Raw genomic sequence first — 19,554 nt, forward strand, 5'->3', positions numbered from 1 at the left:
GGAGAAGATAGCATGGAGTAATAGAAATCGCCATCAGACCCAATAAAAAATAAGGAGAATTTAAGATCATTCCGATAGGAGGTTTGTTGGTTAGGCATCAACATCAAGCTAATTGCTTGATTGGTGTGCCTATTAAAATTTATGACATTGTGATCTTCTATACATCAGTTAAGTAGTTTAACTTTGGTGGTTAATAAAACCATTGCTTTTGTGACTAACGTGTGTTTGTTTGGAGAAACGAATTAAGGTCAGTCTCAATAGGAGTTTCAAGTGAGTTTCATTTGCATTAAATAGGTTGCCACATACATATTTTTGATGACATAACAGTGTATTTTAAGAAGAGAGTAGAACTTTTGGCATAGTATCAACTTTCTATGAGTCTTAAAATTAAATAATTTTAAAACCATAGAATGAAACTTTTTATTAAGAATGGATGTTTCATCCTAGTTTCATTTTATTTTGTATGACATGGGAGTCTTAGAAACAACGCCATAAAACTCACCAGTAAGACTGACCTAATATTAGGTCACAAAACATGAAGATGATGAATAAGGGCATCCCTAGCGCGCAAGACCACCTCCAGCCTTAAGGCATGGTTCACAAAAGATAAGGCGGTCGACAACTATTATGTTTGAGATCAACTTCAAGTATAAGGTGGGGTATAGCTTGAGAGGAAAAACAATTCATCGTCAACTTTCCACTTCTAAGCGACAAGGCACAATGCACGATGCTTGATTCTTTTACTCCATGGGGTTGGGTCTTATGCATAAGGTATAGTTTCTTCTTTTCTCGGTTAAGATCACTCTTTGTTATGTATATGGTTGACCTTTCAAGTGCCAGCTAGGACTTAAGGTTGGTGAAATTCCTACGCTACTATGGTTCCTAAGTGTCTTCAACCATTAATGAAGAAGCGAGTTGAGGACAACTTGGCATGCGTGGCTAGTGTATGGATTGGAAGATTAAGTGCTAAAAATAGGTCATAATGCTTGTAGAATGAAGACATCTCCAATGGTTAATGACAAGACAATAAAAAAACTAAAGATTGAATAAGAAGATTAATCAACAAGTAAAGTGAAAGCAATCAGGGACTCAAGATCAAGTGGGTCATCAAGGGGTCAAGTGTTCCAAGCGAAGACTCAAGGTTTCAAGACCTTTTTTCCAAGAGTTAGGATCACTAACAAGGGAAAAGGGGGAGACAAGCATGGAAATGCTCAAACGGATGTTTTAGTGTGCATGGTGGTGCAATATTGATGAATATATGGTCGAGAAAAGCTTGGTGGTGCAATAAGGAATCCAACAAAACAAGTTTCACCTCAATACAAGTTCATTTGAACAAGTCATAAGTGAACCAAAAGAATGTAAACAAAAGTAGATGGCCCTATGCTAAGGAAAGAGCCAAATCTAAACAAAAGTACAGTCGACCGATACTCACGTGAGAAGAGTACTATTTCAATTAAAGCAATAGACAGTTCATTCACTAAGGTATAGATGGCCAAATGGACCACTGTTGGCGTCCTTAATGCTCACATTTAACCATCAACTAATCATATAAAAGGACCTATATGCAACCAACATCCAAAATAGGGTTTCAACTGATAGAATTCCACGAGTTTTGGTGTTTGTCTATTTCTGCAGGGGGTTATCAGGAAATACGGAAGAAAGGCCCACACGTCGGGTTTACATAGAGATATTAACGTGCCGCGCAATTTTCTATCATCTAGAAGACTCCAGAAGCCAGGGGAACGAAGCGGAGGCCGAGAGGGCTCAGGCACAGGGCGCCCGCCCTGCTACAGTGCTCAATCAGAGTCCAATTCGGGGACAATGCTCCACCGACCTAACGGATCAAGGAAAACCGTGTGATTAATGTCAGTTTGATCCAATGGCCCAGATTCATCTGAAAAGACTATATAAGCAAGGCCCCTGGCCCCTGGAGATCATACCTCTTCTACAGAATCAAAGCTAGGGTTTCAATTCTTCATCCAAGTAGAGAGGATCCCTCTAGTTCTTCTAGTTCTAGTTCCTCTAGTTCTAGTTCTAGTTAGTTCTAGTTGTAATCTAGAAAATAGGGAGAGAGAAGAGGAGAGCGGAGGAGGAGGAGCCGGATCTGTCGCATCTTCCTCAACATTGTACTTTTGCAGCAACTGGTTTGTTCTTCATCGTTCTCCAGGTTCTTCAACTCACAATTCCTGAGTTCTTTAATTACTTTTATTTACATTCAAGTTATTTATTGGATTCCCGCTTGCATAAAGTGCTCTAATCTTTGAATCATTAGAGTAGTAATTAATAGATTAGACGTGGTGTTTAGTCTTGCAATTACCTGGAATTGCACCCAATCCTGCGGATTGTTGTGGTAGCCTTAGGGTAGTGACAGCCCTAACGGTCGACGTATTCCACCTCGTTCGCATCGGAGCCCCCTTCTCATCTCTTTCTGTGGTTAGTGTTCTGATGTCCCGAAATAGATAATCTTGAAGTAATTCTTGATCCTTAGATCAACTAGAGAACTCTCAGAAAACTTCCTCTCTTCCCACCAAAAATAATTATATAGTTATCCTTGGGCGATCTTGAGTCTTAATTAGTACACTCACGTTCTCTGTGGAAAATCGATACTCTGGAATACTTCCAGGTGAAGGCTACATCGGTATCCGTGCGCTTGCGGATTTTTTTGTTTGCGTTTAAAATACCCAACAACCACCTAACCTAGCTCGACATGGGCTCATTCAAGGCAAGAGCCTACAAGGGTCAGGCTGACATGACATTGTGTCATGCTTGCCCATGGACAGTCTTTGGCCCAAGCACGGCCCTAGAAGGGTTTAGTCAGGCGAGGCTGTCTTGAGGGCCCAAGAGGCCCGCCTCGCGCTGGTGGATGTGGTTGGCCTCATTGTTGTTGTGTTGATAGCAAGGCCACCTTCATTTCTACAACCGCAAGCTAGCTAGGGTCAGCCCCTATGCTATCGCTAAGACATGTTGGCCAGGGTCATGCCTGTGTCGCTGCTACACTGACCATCAGAGGGAAGTCGGGTGCCCTATGTTAGATGCCCCTTACATCAAGGGGATACGTGCACAATCAGGAGAGAAGCCTTGCATCATTAGGAGAGAAGCCCTACACCGTCGAAAAAGCATGGTTAGGAGAGAAGCCCTACACTGCTGAGAGGGTCAAAGGGAATTTGGGGGAGGAACTCATGGAGAGAGAGAGCCCAAGGGAAATACATTGGGCATACGAAATCATGGACAAAGGGGTGGTGGTGGTGGAAGTATTAGATGGATTGGGTTTTGGAGAATAGGATTGAGTAGAGGTTATATATGTGTGCGCTAATCGGGCAATGTTGGGCCGACAAAGAGGCCTAGGCACAGGCCTCACCCATCGGGATGGGCACGATAGTCATTACATTGAGCAAAACGGCCAACTATGGCCTATGCCCATGGGTCTTGGGCCATCTAGCCATCTATTGAGGTATGTGAACATCAGACAATCAAATACACAGTGACAGAGGCTGGGGTTTTATGGCACCATTGAAATGCATTCAACGAATAGTCTGGCCAAGTGACTTTGTGAGTGCTCGATAATTGACCCTGTGGTTTTGACTATTGAAGTGTGACTATGCATGAGTGAGGGACAGTCTAGTGATGAGATGAATGTTAGCATCACACTTTAATTTCTGTGGACATGTGATGTCATTTAGATATTAGGGTGTTGGAACTAGATGTTGGAAAGGTGCACTGCACAAATGAACACATTGGACGAGCCGGTGGTTTTGAGTAGATTGTGTGATCTAGGTGTTTTGTAGGTGAATATTGAAGCACTTTTGGTATTGTTTGCCAATGGCTCTCTCCCAAGGTTTAGGCTACAAATGCCCTCCCAAGGGGTCTTCTTGGTATCTTTTGGCCATGAGTTCAGTGGAGGATAGTACAAAGCTCAAGGAGAGAGATATTTGAGTATCAAGTGAGATATGTACTGTTACGGCCACGTCTTAGCATGAGAGACCCCCATATGTGAGTGATCCAACTATTTCTAAGTGTGAGGAAGTCATGAGAGCCAAGGAATACAAGCCATAACATTGACCTCAACTGAAGCCTTAGCTGGTGGGATGCTAAGATGAATCTGAAGGTGGAGGTGTTCTTTGTAATAAGGAATATTGTCTCCACTTCATGCAAGAAGAGAGCTATTTATAGTGCCAAAATTACAACTGGCACAACAAAATGCCCCTTCCGTATGGCTAGAGGGTTATTTAGGCAGTTTTCAAGAGTTTAAGATGTAGAATACCTGGTTTTATATGTGAGGGGATGAAGTATACAACCAACAATAATTTAGAGGGTTAAGTAGACTTTTCCAAATAAATTTTTGTCCAACCATATTATCATCGTCTCTCCTATCATCTACCTATCTCATCTCTTTATATCTTTGTTTCCGAGTGGACATGGGTTTCTTGTCTAATAAACCATTTTCTCATCTCTTCTTTAATTATAATGTCACATCACCATTTTACTTAGTAGCTAGCCACCTTAATAACCTTAATAATGAATATAGAAACTATCTAATTTCTAGGTTGAGAGTGGCCTTGTAGCTATTCACACCACATCGCTGTGGACAGAAAATAGGTGTACCATTATCAGATTAAAAAAACATGTGCATGACATCACAAGTGCCTTTTATTTTTACTTATGTCAAGCATCACAAGCTGGTAGCCCCAGCATAGAAACAATCAGTAATCCATATACGTCATTGACGGGAGAACATTATCTTTTGATATGCCTGACATTTCTTTTGATATATCATGATATTTCATTATCTTTTAATTAGACCCTGAAGTGGTCGAGGTGGCCTTTTCGTCCATCGAGTTTGGCTGAGAAGAAGCGCTTCATGAATTCGGCGTAGCCAACTGATTTGTACCGTGCTACGCCGCCATCTTTCTTCACCAACTCCGGTAGAGGTTCCACCGTTATGCTACCGCGCGGCTGATGGAACATTGCCGCTGAGATGCGCTCTTTGTCCGGGTGCACCACGGCTCTGTGCTCAATGCTTCTGTACTTCCCATTGCTTAGAATCTGTGAACATACAGTAGCTCACGAGAATCAGCACAAGTAATTGTAATCTTATATTATTGTAAAGTTAAATCCCACTAGATTATTTTTCTCTTCAAACAAGGTGTCCGCAATATTCCCAACTAAATTACTCCACTTAGATATTTTATCTTTTCATATAAGATATCCACATCATTTTCTACTAAATCCATATTATTTCTTACTAATTACAAAAAAATTATCCACATTGTTATTCTACTAAATCCATGTCAATCCTTAATAATTACAAAAAAATATCCACATCATCTCTATCACGTGCAATACTTTTCATTTTTAATCCATTACTTCCTGCAAGGTGTCCACATTATTTTTCACGTAGTCCATGTGATCCCCTATATATTACAAAAGAAATATCCACATCATTCTCCACTAAGTCTATATTATCCTTATTAGTTAAAAAAATATCCATTCATCTCTATCACGTGCAATACTTTTAATCTAGTGCTTTAAGTTGCTGAAAACACCAACGCCTAGTGTATAGTTTTATTTTATTGTTCCATAGGTAGGTTATAGGAATTAATTGCGATGCAAGGGATTGGACACAAACAGAAGAAATAAAAGCACAAGCCCAATGATTGTTTTTTGTTTAAGTTTTAAAATATTGGAAAAATGTAGACACAATTTCATCTCGGCCTTGTTTAGTTTTCACTCAAAAATTTTCCGTCCGTCACAACAAATGTTTGGACACATGTATGGAGCATTAAATATAGATTAAAAAAGAGTAAAGTCCATCACCGGTCCTGTTCAGATATGTCATTCTGGTCCTTCAACTTGCAAACCGATCGTTTACATATCTAAACTTGTTCGGTTGTGTTATCCTGGTTTCTAAACTTGAAAATCTCCCATATAGGTCTTTAAACTTGTTCTGTTGTGTCATCCCGGTCCCTAAAAAACTTGTTTTCAAGTCTCATCTGGATCAAAACAAGGCGAATCTAAAAACTCTATATCGAAAAAAACTCATAACTTTTTTATACGAACTCAAATGAAAATAAACTTTATATCAAAATTATAGTCAGCAACACGATCAACTTTGTATTCAAAAAGTTTTAAAATTAAAATCATTTAGGATCCCAAAATATTTTTTGTAAGTTTATAGATTTTAAAATTTAAAATTTAAAATTAAATGTTGTGAAACTAAACGACTTTGAATTTAAAAATTTCAACTACAAAGTTATAGATCACATTAAGGGCTATAACTTTGATATAAAATTTGTCTTCGTTCGAGTTTATATGAAAAAGTTATGCATTATGTTTTGATATAGAGTTTTTAGATCGCTTTGTTTTGATCTAGATGAGACTTAAAACCAAGCTTAGGACCAGAATGACATAATTAAACAAATTTAAGGACCTAAATGAGTGATTTCTATGTTTAGGTGCTGGGATAACATAGCTGAACAAGTTTAGAGACTAGAACGACATAGACAAATAAGTTCGAGGACCTAAAAGATCGATTTGCATGTTTAAGGACGGGGATGACACGACAGTACAAGTTTGGGACCGGTGGTAGACTTTACTCATTAAAAAATAACTAATTGCACAGTTTACATGTATTTTACGAGACGAATATTTTAAACCTAATTAGTCTATGATTAAATACTAACTGCTATAGTTACAAATGTGCTACAATACCCAAAAGCTTTTCCTTTCCCGAACACTGAAGCCTCAGTTACATCTTCCATCTAGATGAAACTACTCTTTGCCCTCACTCTTCATAACTCCAATGCCATGTCGTTATCTTTTTTCCCTTATGTGACCTATTGTGATAGAATCCCCTATGTTAGTAACAATAAGGTACGCCTTTGGATTTATGATATATCTAATTCGAATGGCTTGGATTAAACCATAAAGTCAATATTTTTATTTAGTTAATAAATAGTCAGACTAATAAATTAAGAAAAATAGCAATTTGAAAAATAATAGTTTGATCTGCAAATAAATTGAAAAGAAGATACCGAATGAAATAATACATAAAAATTATATTAGTAAATAGCTATAGTCAAAATTCAAAATACTAAAATATATAATAGTTTGATTTCCCTATGCTAAAAACACATAAATAAAAGTTGGTGTTTTACATTAAGTAAAGTTTTAAAAAAGTCATCTCCCTCACTCTTAAGGTTAACAACAACTGCGTTGATCATATTGATCAAGATAATAATGGTGCAAAACTATCCAATATATAGAAAAAAATCCAATACAAATGGAACAAGTATGAAAACACATAATAGCATACAGAATTCAATTAGAGTTTGTGTTGATGAATAAAACCCGGAGTCCAACATGAATGGAAAGAGGACAACTACAATCAAATAATCAAATAAATAAAACTATTTAAAATTGGTTTCACATAAAAAAACACAAAAGTTATAATGAAAAATAGTAACTACCGAGGGCCACTTTGCTAGTTTACTACTCCCTCCGTCCCAAATTATAAATCATTTAAAGAATCTTGAAGAGTCAAAGTTTTTCAAGTTTAACCAAATTTATATAGCAAAATAATAACATTTTTGTTACCAACCAAGTAGCATTATATTCTTTGTTAGTTATATTTTCATAGTGTACCTATTTTATGACATAAATCTTTATATTTCTCTCTATATTTTTGGTCAAACTTAAAAATGCTTTGACTCTTTAAGATTCTTGGAATGACTTATAATTTGGAATGGAGAGAGTACTGTTTATGTCCCTAAATAACTGTCATTTACGCTTCCCGAGAAATAACTTTGACTAGATATATATTAAAAAATATTCATATTTAGTTTTTTAAGAAAATTATTTGGAGATATAAATGTTGCAAGTATTTTCTACAAATCGAATCAAACTTGTGGCACGTACATCAATGACGACAGATGATATCTAGAGACGAAGGGGGTACCTTTGTAAGGCGCATATGCATATCAAGATTGAAACTCCAAAAAATTATCAATAAAATGGCTAACAATTTTGAACCATAATATATAAAAACTTTATACGATTAGTTTTTGTAATCAAATATACTATTCAATTACTATAAGGGGTTGTTTGGAGAAATTGAAATATACTTAATAGATTAGGTTATTTGGCATGGAATTTGTCATTCTTATATATGTCTATCTTAAATTCATAGAGTGGGATACAGAAATTAATTCTATAGATCATCATGCTATATGTTTCTACTTTGCAACTTATAATACGCTCTTTAACTCGCTCCCCTATGGTAAAATATAACACATAGTACCTCTCTCATATAGCTAACATATACAAATATAATTCATATATAACTATATTAACTTAATTAATATGTATATCTAAATTATGATTACTAAAATAAATTCAATTCTAAAGGTCCAAATGGGGCCTAAGTTTATAAATAAAAACAATGCAACATAAAATAAATAAATGATTAAAGTGTACTTGTTGAGAGATCACGAGTCTTATAAAAGAAAATGGAGATAATATATACTGACTACCATGGCAGAAGTGCAGCACAGAGTAGTTGGCACGCTAGTACCTTCGATTTATTTATTCTTGTGTTGCTTAAAATCGTAGAGATCTTCCATGCACGCAATTGACTAGTATTACTTAGTTTTTCTAAGCATATACTATAAATAAAGAATACTGGAATTATAAAAAATCATATCAAACCATTTGTCACGATAGGCGGCGGCGTTTGGCCTAGACCTGATGGTGAGCACTTCTTTGATTCAGCCGAAACAGACAACAAATTAAGCTAAAAGTTTTTATATATATATATATATATATATATATATATACTACTATACTTGCCTCGATGATGTCACCGACGCTGACAATGAGTGCGCCGTCGAGAGGTTCAACGGGGTGCCATTTGCCATCGTCCATCCTGATTTGCAGGCCCTGCACGTCGTTGACGTGGAGAAGCAGCGTCACGGCGCAGGCGTCCGTGTGCGGCGACAGGCCGATCACCTTGTCGGCCTGCCGGCACGGTGGGTAGTACGTCATCTTCATGGTCTGCGGCTGGCCGGCGAACATCTCCTGGAGAAGCTCCGGTTCCACGCCCATGTCCGCGGCCATGAACCGCAGCAGGCACCACACCACCTTCGCCGCCTCTGCCGAGTACCGATCCACGGAGGTCCTGATGCAACGGAAACGGAGGCATCAAATCAAAGTCGCTAAAAGCTCTGTATAGCTGATCATCGGGAACTCGATCCGGTCGATCAGAGAATGAAACATAGCGTGGGCTCGGCCGGCGACCTGAACGACGGAGGGTGGACGGGCCAGAAGCTCATGTCCCGCGACTCGACGGGGCGGAGCATGAGGTACATCATGTCCGACCAGTCAAGCTTCTGAGCCTCGGAGAAGACGAAGGCCTGGCCGTAGCCCTCCAGGCCGTCTGGTAGCTGCGCGTACACCTTCTTGGCTTCGAGCGGCAGCCTGAAGAACTCGGCTATGTCTCTCCTGACATCCAAGACCACATCGTCCGGCACCCCATGGTTGACGAGCTGCATGCCGATCTGTCAGTGACGCCGAGAACACCTACCGTTTGCATACATGAGGACACACCTGTATTCTCGTACCTGAAAGAAACCTTGCTGGCAGGCAGACCCGAGCACTGCGAGCTCCTCCTGCGACGACCTCGGGTCGAGCAGCCTGCCGAGATCGACGACCGGGAGAGCGCAGCCGGCGACGACCACAGCGTCGCTGGTCTCCTCCGTCCTGACATACCGTGCGGGCACCAGCTCGCCTGATTGGTTCCAGGTCTGCGACAGAGCCTGCACGTTGGGAACCTGCAGATTCCCTCCGGCGGATTTCGCGTGCGCCATGGATAATAGTGTTGGTTCCTCTTCTTCCTGCTGTAAACTTGTCTCTGTACGATATAGATTAGAGTAATCTCTCTCACACACACACATTTACAGTAGTAAGTACTACTTATTTCTCCAATACACACAGGAGAGAGGAGTAAAAAGAACTATAAATCCTAGTCGTCAGTCAAACAAAGATATATAAGAAAAGGCCCACATTTGTGTGGGTGGGTCAAGCAATCGATCGAGCGCCGACGGGGACATAGATCACGATAGACACTAACAATGATCTATGTGCAAAGACCACCATCTTATTTTTCCCCTAGAGATTGGACAACTCAGCCTGTAAACTAAATTAATTTTGAAAAACTTGCCATGCTCAAAACTGTATTTTATGGGCACTATCATATTCCCCGCGTACAGACCAGTGCACACTCGGACAGTTCACGAGGATGTGGCTACAAACTTAGCAATTTTCACAAACGCGATAGTCCCAGGACAGTCCAGTGTCTGTCCAGACAGTCCGCGCTAGATAGAATGGGAATGATGCTCCGTACCCATAGTTTTTCTCTAGTCTAACTTAATAAACTAAATAGAAAATTCATTATCTCATTTTTATTTAGTTTATTAAGTTAGACTAAAGAAGAACCGCATGTATTCATTTGGAATATCATCCCCATCCTTAGCTAAATTGCTACATGCACAGAAGTTAGTTATCCACATTTTAACACCCTTATTAGCCCTACATGCTAGCAAAACATATCTCCATTTTTTTGATTGAATCACATGAGCACTCTCTCTCTCTCTTATTCTCATCTTCACTACCCGCAGTTCTTCTCTAGTCTAACTTAATAAACTAAATAGAAAAGTTATTATCTTATTTTTTTTATTTAGTTCATTAAGTTAACCTAGAGAAAAACCGCAAGTATCCATTTGGAGTACCATCCCCATTCTTAGCTACATTGCTACATGCACACAAGTTAGTGTCCATATTTTAGCACCCTGAGCCCCACGTGCTAGCAAAATATATCTCCATTTCTTGGATTGAATCACATGAGCACTCTCTCTCTTACTCTCATTTTCACTACCCACACTTCTCTAGTCTAACTTAATAAACTAAATAGAAAATTCATTATCTTATTTTTTATTTAGTTCATTAAGTTAGACTAGAGAAGAACCACGGGTATCTATTTGGAGTACCATCTCCATCCTTGGCTACATTGCTATATGCACAGAAGTTAGTTGTCCACATTTTAGCACCCTTAGCCCGCGTGCTAGCAAAACATATCTCCATTTCTTGGATTGAATCACATGAGCACTCTCTCTCTCTCTCTCTCTCTCTCTCTCTCTCTCTCTCTCTCTCTCTCTCTCTTACTCTCATCTTCACTACCTGCAGTTCTTCTCTAGCCTAACTTAATAAACTAAATAAAAAATTTATTATCTTATTTTTTTATTTAGTTCATTAAGTTAGACTAGAGAAGAACCGTGAGTATCTATTTGGAGTACCATCCCTATCCTTAGCTACATTGCTATATGCACATAAGTTAGTTGTCCACATTTTAGGACCCTTAGCCGCACGTGCTAGTAAAACATATCTCCTTTCTTGGATTGAATCACATGAGCACTGATATGACCAGCAAAAGGACCATGGAGAAGAAGATCATAGGAGGCCACAAGTGCTGGGCATTGAAGAGGGAGGAGCCCTCTCTCCCTACGAAGAAGAAGCTATGAGGGGATTTCAATGAAGAGAAGACCAAGGGGTGGATCCAACTTATTTCACTCACCAATAATCTCTACAACACCTCCTCCACCCTTTGGTAAGTTGATTTCAAGCTCAAACACTTAGAAGCACCGTGGATTAAAATTAGGTGTTCATCACCTAGGAAATAGCTCGAATGAACATTTGTTGAATTAGATGCAATTGAGCTAGATTCATCTAGCTAGATATGCTCTATATGTGGAACCTTAGAAACACCCTCCCTCCCCCACAACACAGCTTGCACATGCACAAACCCTAGAGTTGGATTTCTTTTTGAACTGAAGTCCTAAAATACATGAATTGTGTTCCCACAGACTATTGGGAGGAACACCGGACAGTTCATGAGAACACTCACTCAGCATAAACACTTAGTTTCCACAACACTTGTTCTCGCGGATCGTCCAAATGATCAATCTAGTAAAACGGTCCGAGAGAGCAGACACTTAGAAATTTTCTAGATGTTCCTATGGACAGTTTCAGCGTTTACACTTTCACACATCATTGCAAAGCATATCATAGGTTTCTCCAACAATTACGATTGTTGCCTTGTTGGCAAATGTGAGCACTAACAATGATGTAAGAGTTTGGTCTTAATTCTCGACCGAGCAACAGACAACTAGTTTGTCAAGAATCAATAGCTCTGATTCTTTTCTTAGGCCAGTCTCAATGGGAGTTTTATTGCTCAGTTTTCAAAACACTTGTATTTTGCAAAACAGTGCAGAATAGTTTCATCCCCCATAAAACTATCTATACTTCTATGAAACTCTCATTGTCTCTCTCTTCATCAATATAGTGTCACATCAATATATTTAATGTGCATGAAACCTCCATTGAAACTGACTTTATTTTTCTAGCAGCACTATAGGCTATTGGGGTTGCTATGATTTTTTTATCATGACCGCAACTCAACAACATGTCAGAGCAACAGATAACTGGTTGTCAAGAATCTATAGCTCTGACTCAGTATTATAGGTTGTTGGGGTTGTGATTTGTTGTCATGACCTCAACTCAGCAACATGATGGCATTAGCATTATAGGAAAATGATCGGTGGCAGCTTCCCCTTCATCCTACGCCTGTTCGACGTTGATGATCTTGACTACACTTCCATCTCATGTAAGTCAAGGGATCACAACAGCAGGGAATGTTCTAATTAACCTTGCATGGCCAAGTCAGCAACGCTAGAGAGAGAGAGGATGAGAAAACAAGGCCAATATCTAGAGCATCACGCATCCAAGCACGGCCGTAAATTATAATGTGTATTTAGTTTGAGAAATGAGGTGGTCTATCGTCTGTTCATTCCTCATTTTTTTTGTTTTGTTTGCATAAAGGAATAGGTTGATGCATCGTCACCTCATTTCTCATAAACTAATAATTAATACTAGTACGAGAAATGGAGTCATTCTATCAAATTTGAGAAATAAACTCGTGATACACCACCTCATCTAAGATTGAGTGGCTCCTCAAACAAAACACACACACCATTGGTAGCACATCCCTATGTCTAATTTGAATAAGAATATGATCACTTAAATATATTAGGAAGCCAAATATGCAATTTCTTAGTTGGACCTAGACAAGAGACTCATGCAATACTTGACTCACGTTAAAAAAGGAAAACCAACGTATGTGCTAAGACTACCATCCTTCCTCCTGGAATGCAAATGCCTTTCAAATTCTATTATTAGGCCAATAATGTCGATTACTTTAAAATCAATACATGGCCCACTAAACAAGCATAATACAGCCCCTTTTTATCTGCATTATTTTGTATCTATATAAAACCTAATAAAGATTTTTCTTCATTGAAAACGACGTCCGCCAGCGATCCCAGAGTTGGAGATTGCCCTCTCAATATCCTCCCACTCTTCTCATTCTAGAGATACACAATGCAGTCAAGACGAACCCTGAGTTGAAATCTAAGTCTATAAGGATTATTGCTTTATTTTGCATCTAGTATAACATAATCAATCTAAAAAAAATATTGTAGATACTATTTGATTTATATGATATAGGATTTAAGTTCTTATTTATTCTCAAATACGGAGTATTTTAATGAAAAGACTTGATAATTACTGTGCTTAGAATGTCCATTTTAAAAAAAAAATTCTCATTTTCATCCTCTAGTCTACAAATATTAATGGGAGGGTTATTCGTCTGTTCCACGATTCACCGTCCCCAGCTAGCCGGCCAAAATCGGGCTACTTCAGACAACTGCCAATACTTTTAACGGGCACTGTATCCTCTTCCTAAATGGCTTCAACAAAATCACAACCAAAATATCACCAATCAACTCGTGATAATTTACAACACTAGTACTCCGCAAAGGGTATTTTCACCTTTCAACAGTTTACACTGTACAGGGCCAACGGCAAGGGGGGCATACCGGACAAAGGTGATTCTGAAGCATATGCAAGATCAAAGGGGACACAACGTGGCTATGGTAACAGTTAAGCCCAGCCATCTAATTATTCAGTGACACTCCTAATCTCGCCATGGATTTCCAGCCTCGTACCCACTCCAGTATTACTGCATAGCAGCACAAGCACAAAAATGTCATGTCATATGTATCAAGTCTAGCATAGATCGGTGCAATAATAAATAAATAAATAAACCAACTGGTACGAGGCGACATATTTTGGACTTTCTTCTATGTACATCAAATCTAAGGTCAGTCTCAATGGTGTTTCATCAAAGTTTCATGGACATTAAATATGCTAATGTGGCACTGTATAAATGAAGAGAGAAGTGATAACAGTTTCATGGGAGTAGAGAGAGTTTTATGAAGATGAAACTCTTCTACACTGTTCCCAAAATGTAAATGCGTTAGAAACTAGGTCATGAAACCCCTACTAGGGATGGCCTAATATAAACTGAAGAAAAAAATAAATAGAGCAGCCTACAACAAACTTCAAATCAACCCTGTACTACCTTAGAAGGTAATGCATATATGTGTTATATTTTCCAAATTCATAGGTATGGCAGGATATAATTGAGAAGCAGCAATAAGTTTTAATATACTGTTAGGAGCAATATAGCATGCAGGATCAAATAGAAAAGGGGTGTCGCACTTTAGAGCTGCAGGGGAACTGTGGGAGCTTATAGCTGCAACATTTTTCTTGTAGAACTGGATGGAGATAAGACCACCATGCATTCTGACTGATGATATAGATGGCCTATGAAAGCTTATGCTCGCCCCATGCCTTGAGAAAACCCCTGTATAATTAAAGGCAATGAGTTTTAGGCAGTCTTATTTCTGACATAATCACTTTGAGCTAAAATGGTCTAACGACTTACAGTGTTTTATTTCATCAGCAAGCCTGTTCATTGAGAAACATCAAATATTACATAAAAATCATTGAAGCTAGACCACAGACATCAGTAAAACACACATGGCACAATTGTTCTAGGGCAAATAATAAAAAGAATGATAAACATGGATGCAATTGTAACATGAACACAGTTGTTACAAATGGGTACATGTGAAGGTGTGGTAAAAAGACAAATAAATAAGTGGAACTGACATGCTATCATAGATTCATAGTATCTGATCAATACATTGCAAGTGTTATTATACACTTGATAGGATATATAGTTAGGTATGAACTACCAAACAACGTGTTTTTTCTCTATGTTTCCTGCATGTGTACTGCCAACTTATTAAGGAAATAAAATCTTTTGATAGACACAGGAAGTAGAATTCTGAAATGGGACCAATCATCAGGCTCAATTATATAAATCAAAATTGAGAACAAGACATCTCTCATTTGTTCTTTTTGTTTCATGTTTAAGGGTGGGAAAATGCTCCCCTTGTATTTGCCAATATAGAGTTTAAAAGGTGAAGGGCTGCATATTCCTAAAGAATATCTACATCATTTAGCCTATGCTCCATTTTGCAAGACCCAATCTCTTTGTTCATTGAACCTAAAAGCAAAGAGGGGGTAGCACATGATACGAGCAAATTCAATGCAGTAGCAACATACACTAGTTTAGTAGGGTAGGAGCCCAGCCTCTATTTTAAGTGTTCATGAATCAAAATAAAATAAAATAAAATAAAAATGAACAGGTGAAACCCAAGAATGCATGCAATCAACTTTTCTTCACAATCAATAGCACACATGCACAGTACCATTATGAGCTAGATTGGGAAAAATGGCAGACAGAGACCAATCCCTTGTCAAGGAAATAAGGATTGTATCTTCTTGCTGGATTATAACAATCACAATAAGCCTACTTATAGAGGCTCTTTGAACAAAATGTAAATAACATCGGTCGAGATAATATGTTTATTAAGAAAATAAGTAAGATGACAAATACGAAATAACTAATTCTTATGTCAGGATACTAATGAATTGTTTCAGGAAAAATTGATACTCTTCTTGAGGAAGATGAACCCAAATAATATCCTTGAGGTAGGCTATCAGTACAGGACATGCAACAGCCATGCTTACATGCATAAACAGTAACAAATCATACTACTAGATTTATAGTAAATACCATAGTAAGCATTTAGATTTGTTACATGAAAATTATACTAATAGATTTGCCCTCAGAAGTACATTTATATCATTATAATTTGGGTAATTACAACATATAGCAAGAAAAGGCAACAGTCAAAGACATTTACTGGAAATAATGCTGATGCACTAAACGCTTTTGAAAAAAAGGAATGAAGGTAGTAAATGAAAGGCATCAACGTTGAGTAATGAAATTAAATTCCCTAAGAGTAGGCTGTGTATATTACCAATCAACTCAATAAACCCGTTTGTGCATATCCTACACTTTTGTTGTTTCCAGGCAAAGTCGAATTAATAAGACTGATGGTATTGGACAACAAAGATGCAGTAGACCAGTAGTACACTGAAGGAATTAGTCAAACACCATTTAATAAATATCTGACAAGGTATTGGTAAGTATAACTGCAGTGAACACCTGCCATAACGTAATGGTGATTAAGTAGGAAATTTCTAGCTCACAAAGGATGCCTCAGGAGCAACAAAGATGATTTTCTGCTATGCACAGCCAGTGCTGGTGAACAAGAATCCATTTGTGTATAGAACATAACAAATGAAAACATTTCTTATGGGTTACCAGTTGTTATACCTTGCCAAAGTATGAAGAAGCAGAAGATAACAGTAATGGTCAAAGCCACCAGGTTCCCAATGGAAGATGCTGGTTTGGAATTCTTCATCTTCTTCAATGCCTTCATTCGCTCAATCCTAGCCCTCTTTAACACCGCAAGCTCCGATAGTTCACTGATGAGCTTCTGATCAGCAGGGTCTAATGGTGGAGTAGTCGGTGGTCTTGGAGGTCGTGGTGGCTTCTTGTACCATTTTTTCTTTTCCATATCAGCAGCTGACTTATCCAAAAGCCCAACCTTGATCTCCCCTTCAGATGCCGTAGGCTCTCCGCTTTTAACAGTTGAATCTCGACAGTGTGAAGAGTAACGAGATATGTGGTGACTCTTATCATCCTTCAGTGCTACAAGATCATCCCATGAGCTGTGCGGCTTTGTCCTTGCATGCCCAGCTATTGAATTAACCTTCATCTCACTATTGTCCTCTTTGGATAGCAAGCAGTTGCCTTTCTCCAGGTCAACCAACATATCTTGGTCACATAACTCCTGTACCTTCATTAGAATGACAGGAAAATCTCCAAATGATCAAGATGTAGGAATTAGGAAAACAACCCTCCTTTCCAGCTAGAAATCAAGGAACTGCAATAAAATGGTAAGATATAAGTTAACCCATATCATAGTTAGAAATCAAACAGGGTCATCTCACAAGATATCAAACGGGGTTAACAAATTCAACCGCTCACAAATTACAAAATCAAATAACAATCATAACTCGCAGCATAGTTAAAACAAGAGAAAGATAAGGTAAACAACTTAACAAGATAAGCACAGACACAAGGGACCAATTTTCCACAAGCTAATAGTTTAAAATAAAGAAAAAAGGATCAGTAGGAAAAACTTAAGCTGAAAGGACTAGGTGGAAGGAGAATAAGTAGGAACCCAGAAGTTTCAAACCCCACCAAAATAGTGGTTGCCAAAAGCCAAAACAGCATGCCACTTATACCTGAAAAATACTTGACAACACTACCAAACTATCAACTAAAATCAACACACAAGCCAATAACTTGCCTAAAGATTTCAACACTTTCCTCCAGAAATAATTTCAACTGTTTTTACTGAACACAGCTACCAAAGGAGTTAGTTATCCAGGCAATCGATATGTCTGATCCTATATATAAGTCCATTTAGGATTGTTTTTGGTCAAACCTTTTTAGCTGTCCATCAAGGCATCAACACGTATAGATCCATGCATAGCTTTGTCCATCACGGCATCAACATGTATAGCCAAAAAGCTTTAGGTTAGGGTTTGTGTGCTCGGTTCGCACAGCAGGAAGGGAAGAGAAGGGGTGGGAATACCTGGTGGGTGCTCGTCGCCGGCGAAGAGACCGGCGAAGGCCTTAGCACCAGGCGCAGGGCGGGGGCGGCGGCGGCACACCAGTCGTCGGAGAGAGAGACGGGGGCCGAGAGAGACAGACAGACAGAAACGGAGTCGGAACGCGGCGGACGGCGGGTTGTTCGGCGCAGGACAGCGCACGGGCCTTCTCCTAGGCTCCTAGTCGTAGGGCGTTATTTTTCACACATTTCTTTTGCAATTTCGTTTTTTAATCTATCTCTCCCTTTTTATTTCCCATTTTTCTCGAATTCATATATTTATTATTTATCTCCAATGGGACAGTACCAATTGTTGTTCCTTTAATATTTTGCTCGACTTCTTTTTATGTCTGCAGCGATAGTTTTGGTGCGCATTTGGAGATGGGAGGTTCGCTGTTCACCATGATAGAAAGTTTCCTGAATTTTGTGGCTTGTTTGAATTTTGGATTTATAATCCAATGGTGGTCATTGGATATGAAAATTCCGCCCTTTTTCTTGCTGGGATGGCTCTGTGACTTGCGATTCCTGTGAGTGAAACTTATTAGGTGTTATGGGCAGTCAATAGGTTACCAGGACCAACAGGCTGATAGTCGGTTTAGTTATCTTTATAAGTTTAGTTATTTTTGTATTTGCAATTTATATTAGTCTCAAATAGGTTATTTAGTAAAAGAAGTGAAGTAAAAGGGACATAAATATCTGTAGACACTATTGCTATAACCAAGTAATGAATTATGAAGAAACAATTCTAGTCTCCCTCAATCTCTCGAATTCTTGGCAAAGCATAAGGCCTAGTTATTCCAAAATACTCATCCCCATTACAACTTGGTATCACGAGTCTGGCGATCCTCACCTACTCGCTCCCACTCACCATCACCACCATCCGCCGCCCGATGACTTGCCTACTCGCTTCCGCTCACCATCACCACCATCCGCCGCCGCCGACCACCTGCTCGTCCACTAGCGCGACAAACCTCTGGAGTCGGCCACTTGGGAAGACGTCGACGCGTTCCGCGAGCAGTTTCTAAACTTTCAGCTCGAGGACGAGCTGGACCTCGAGGAGGGAAGAGATGTCATGTGTGGCATCCACCAGAAGGCAACCCCCGCGATGTGCGCAAGGCAGCCGAGCAAGCCACGCCCAGGGCCCATCTGGCCGACGGGCTGATAGTTTGGCACAGTTATCTTTATAAATTTATTTATCTTTATATTTACAATTTATATTAGTCCTAGATTGATTATTTAGCAAAAGGGGTAAAATTGAAGGGACATAAATATCTGTAGACTTTATTAATATAATCAAGCAAGAACAATATGACAACTTCTAATCTCTCTCCCCAGTACTCTCAAGCCTAGGCAGCAGAGGGGTAAAACCTTGCCCTAGAAGACAGATCTCGGCCATGAAAAGCATAGCCTAGGTCTAGTTATCCCATGGACCCAATGTCTTGGACTTTTTCAGTTGAGCACAGACGCAGTTGATCATCATGGCGACGCGATCCATGTCCTCTTGGAGCCA

At 39.1% G+C, this 19,554-nt stretch overlaps 2 protein-coding genes across 6 annotated transcripts; both read right to left on the reverse strand.

Moving 5' to 3' along the window:
- On the reverse strand, positions 4,613-9,967 carry LOC8078169 (S-norcoclaurine synthase 1). Its single transcript, XM_002457677.2, has 4 exons — positions 9,615-9,967; positions 9,292-9,539; positions 8,845-9,172; positions 4,613-5,043 (listed from the first exon to the last, which is right to left on the reverse strand). The coding sequence occupies exons 1-4, from the start codon at positions 9,945-9,947 to the stop codon at positions 4,795-4,797; spliced, it is 1,158 nt and encodes a 385-aa protein (XP_002457722.1). The 5' UTR covers positions 9,948-9,967; the 3' UTR covers positions 4,613-4,794.
- On the reverse strand, positions 13,818-18,238 carry LOC8078170. 5 transcript variants are annotated; one of them, XM_021457390.1, is made up of 5 exons: positions 18,030-18,231; positions 17,880-17,927; positions 16,700-17,219; positions 14,668-14,812; positions 13,818-14,125 (listed from the first exon to the last, which is right to left on the reverse strand). In XM_021457390.1, exons 3-5 carry the CDS (start codon positions 17,199-17,201, stop codon positions 14,065-14,067), a joined length of 708 nt encoding a protein of 235 aa, XP_021313065.1. In that variant the 5' UTR covers positions 17,202-17,219; positions 17,880-17,927; positions 18,030-18,231; the 3' UTR covers positions 13,818-14,064. The 5 variants fall into 5 exon arrangements, with proteins under 5 accessions (XP_021313065.1, XP_021313064.1, XP_021313062.1 ...); XM_021457389.1 differs by having other exon boundaries at positions 16,700-17,225; XM_021457387.1 differs by having other exon boundaries at positions 16,700-17,312; positions 18,030-18,230.

The sequence above is a fragment of the Sorghum bicolor genome, chromosome 3, assembly GCF_000003195.3.
Source record: "Sorghum bicolor cultivar BTx623 chromosome 3, Sorghum_bicolor_NCBIv3, whole genome shotgun sequence".
Taxonomy (NCBI): Eukaryota; Viridiplantae; Streptophyta; class Magnoliopsida; order Poales; family Poaceae; genus Sorghum; species Sorghum bicolor.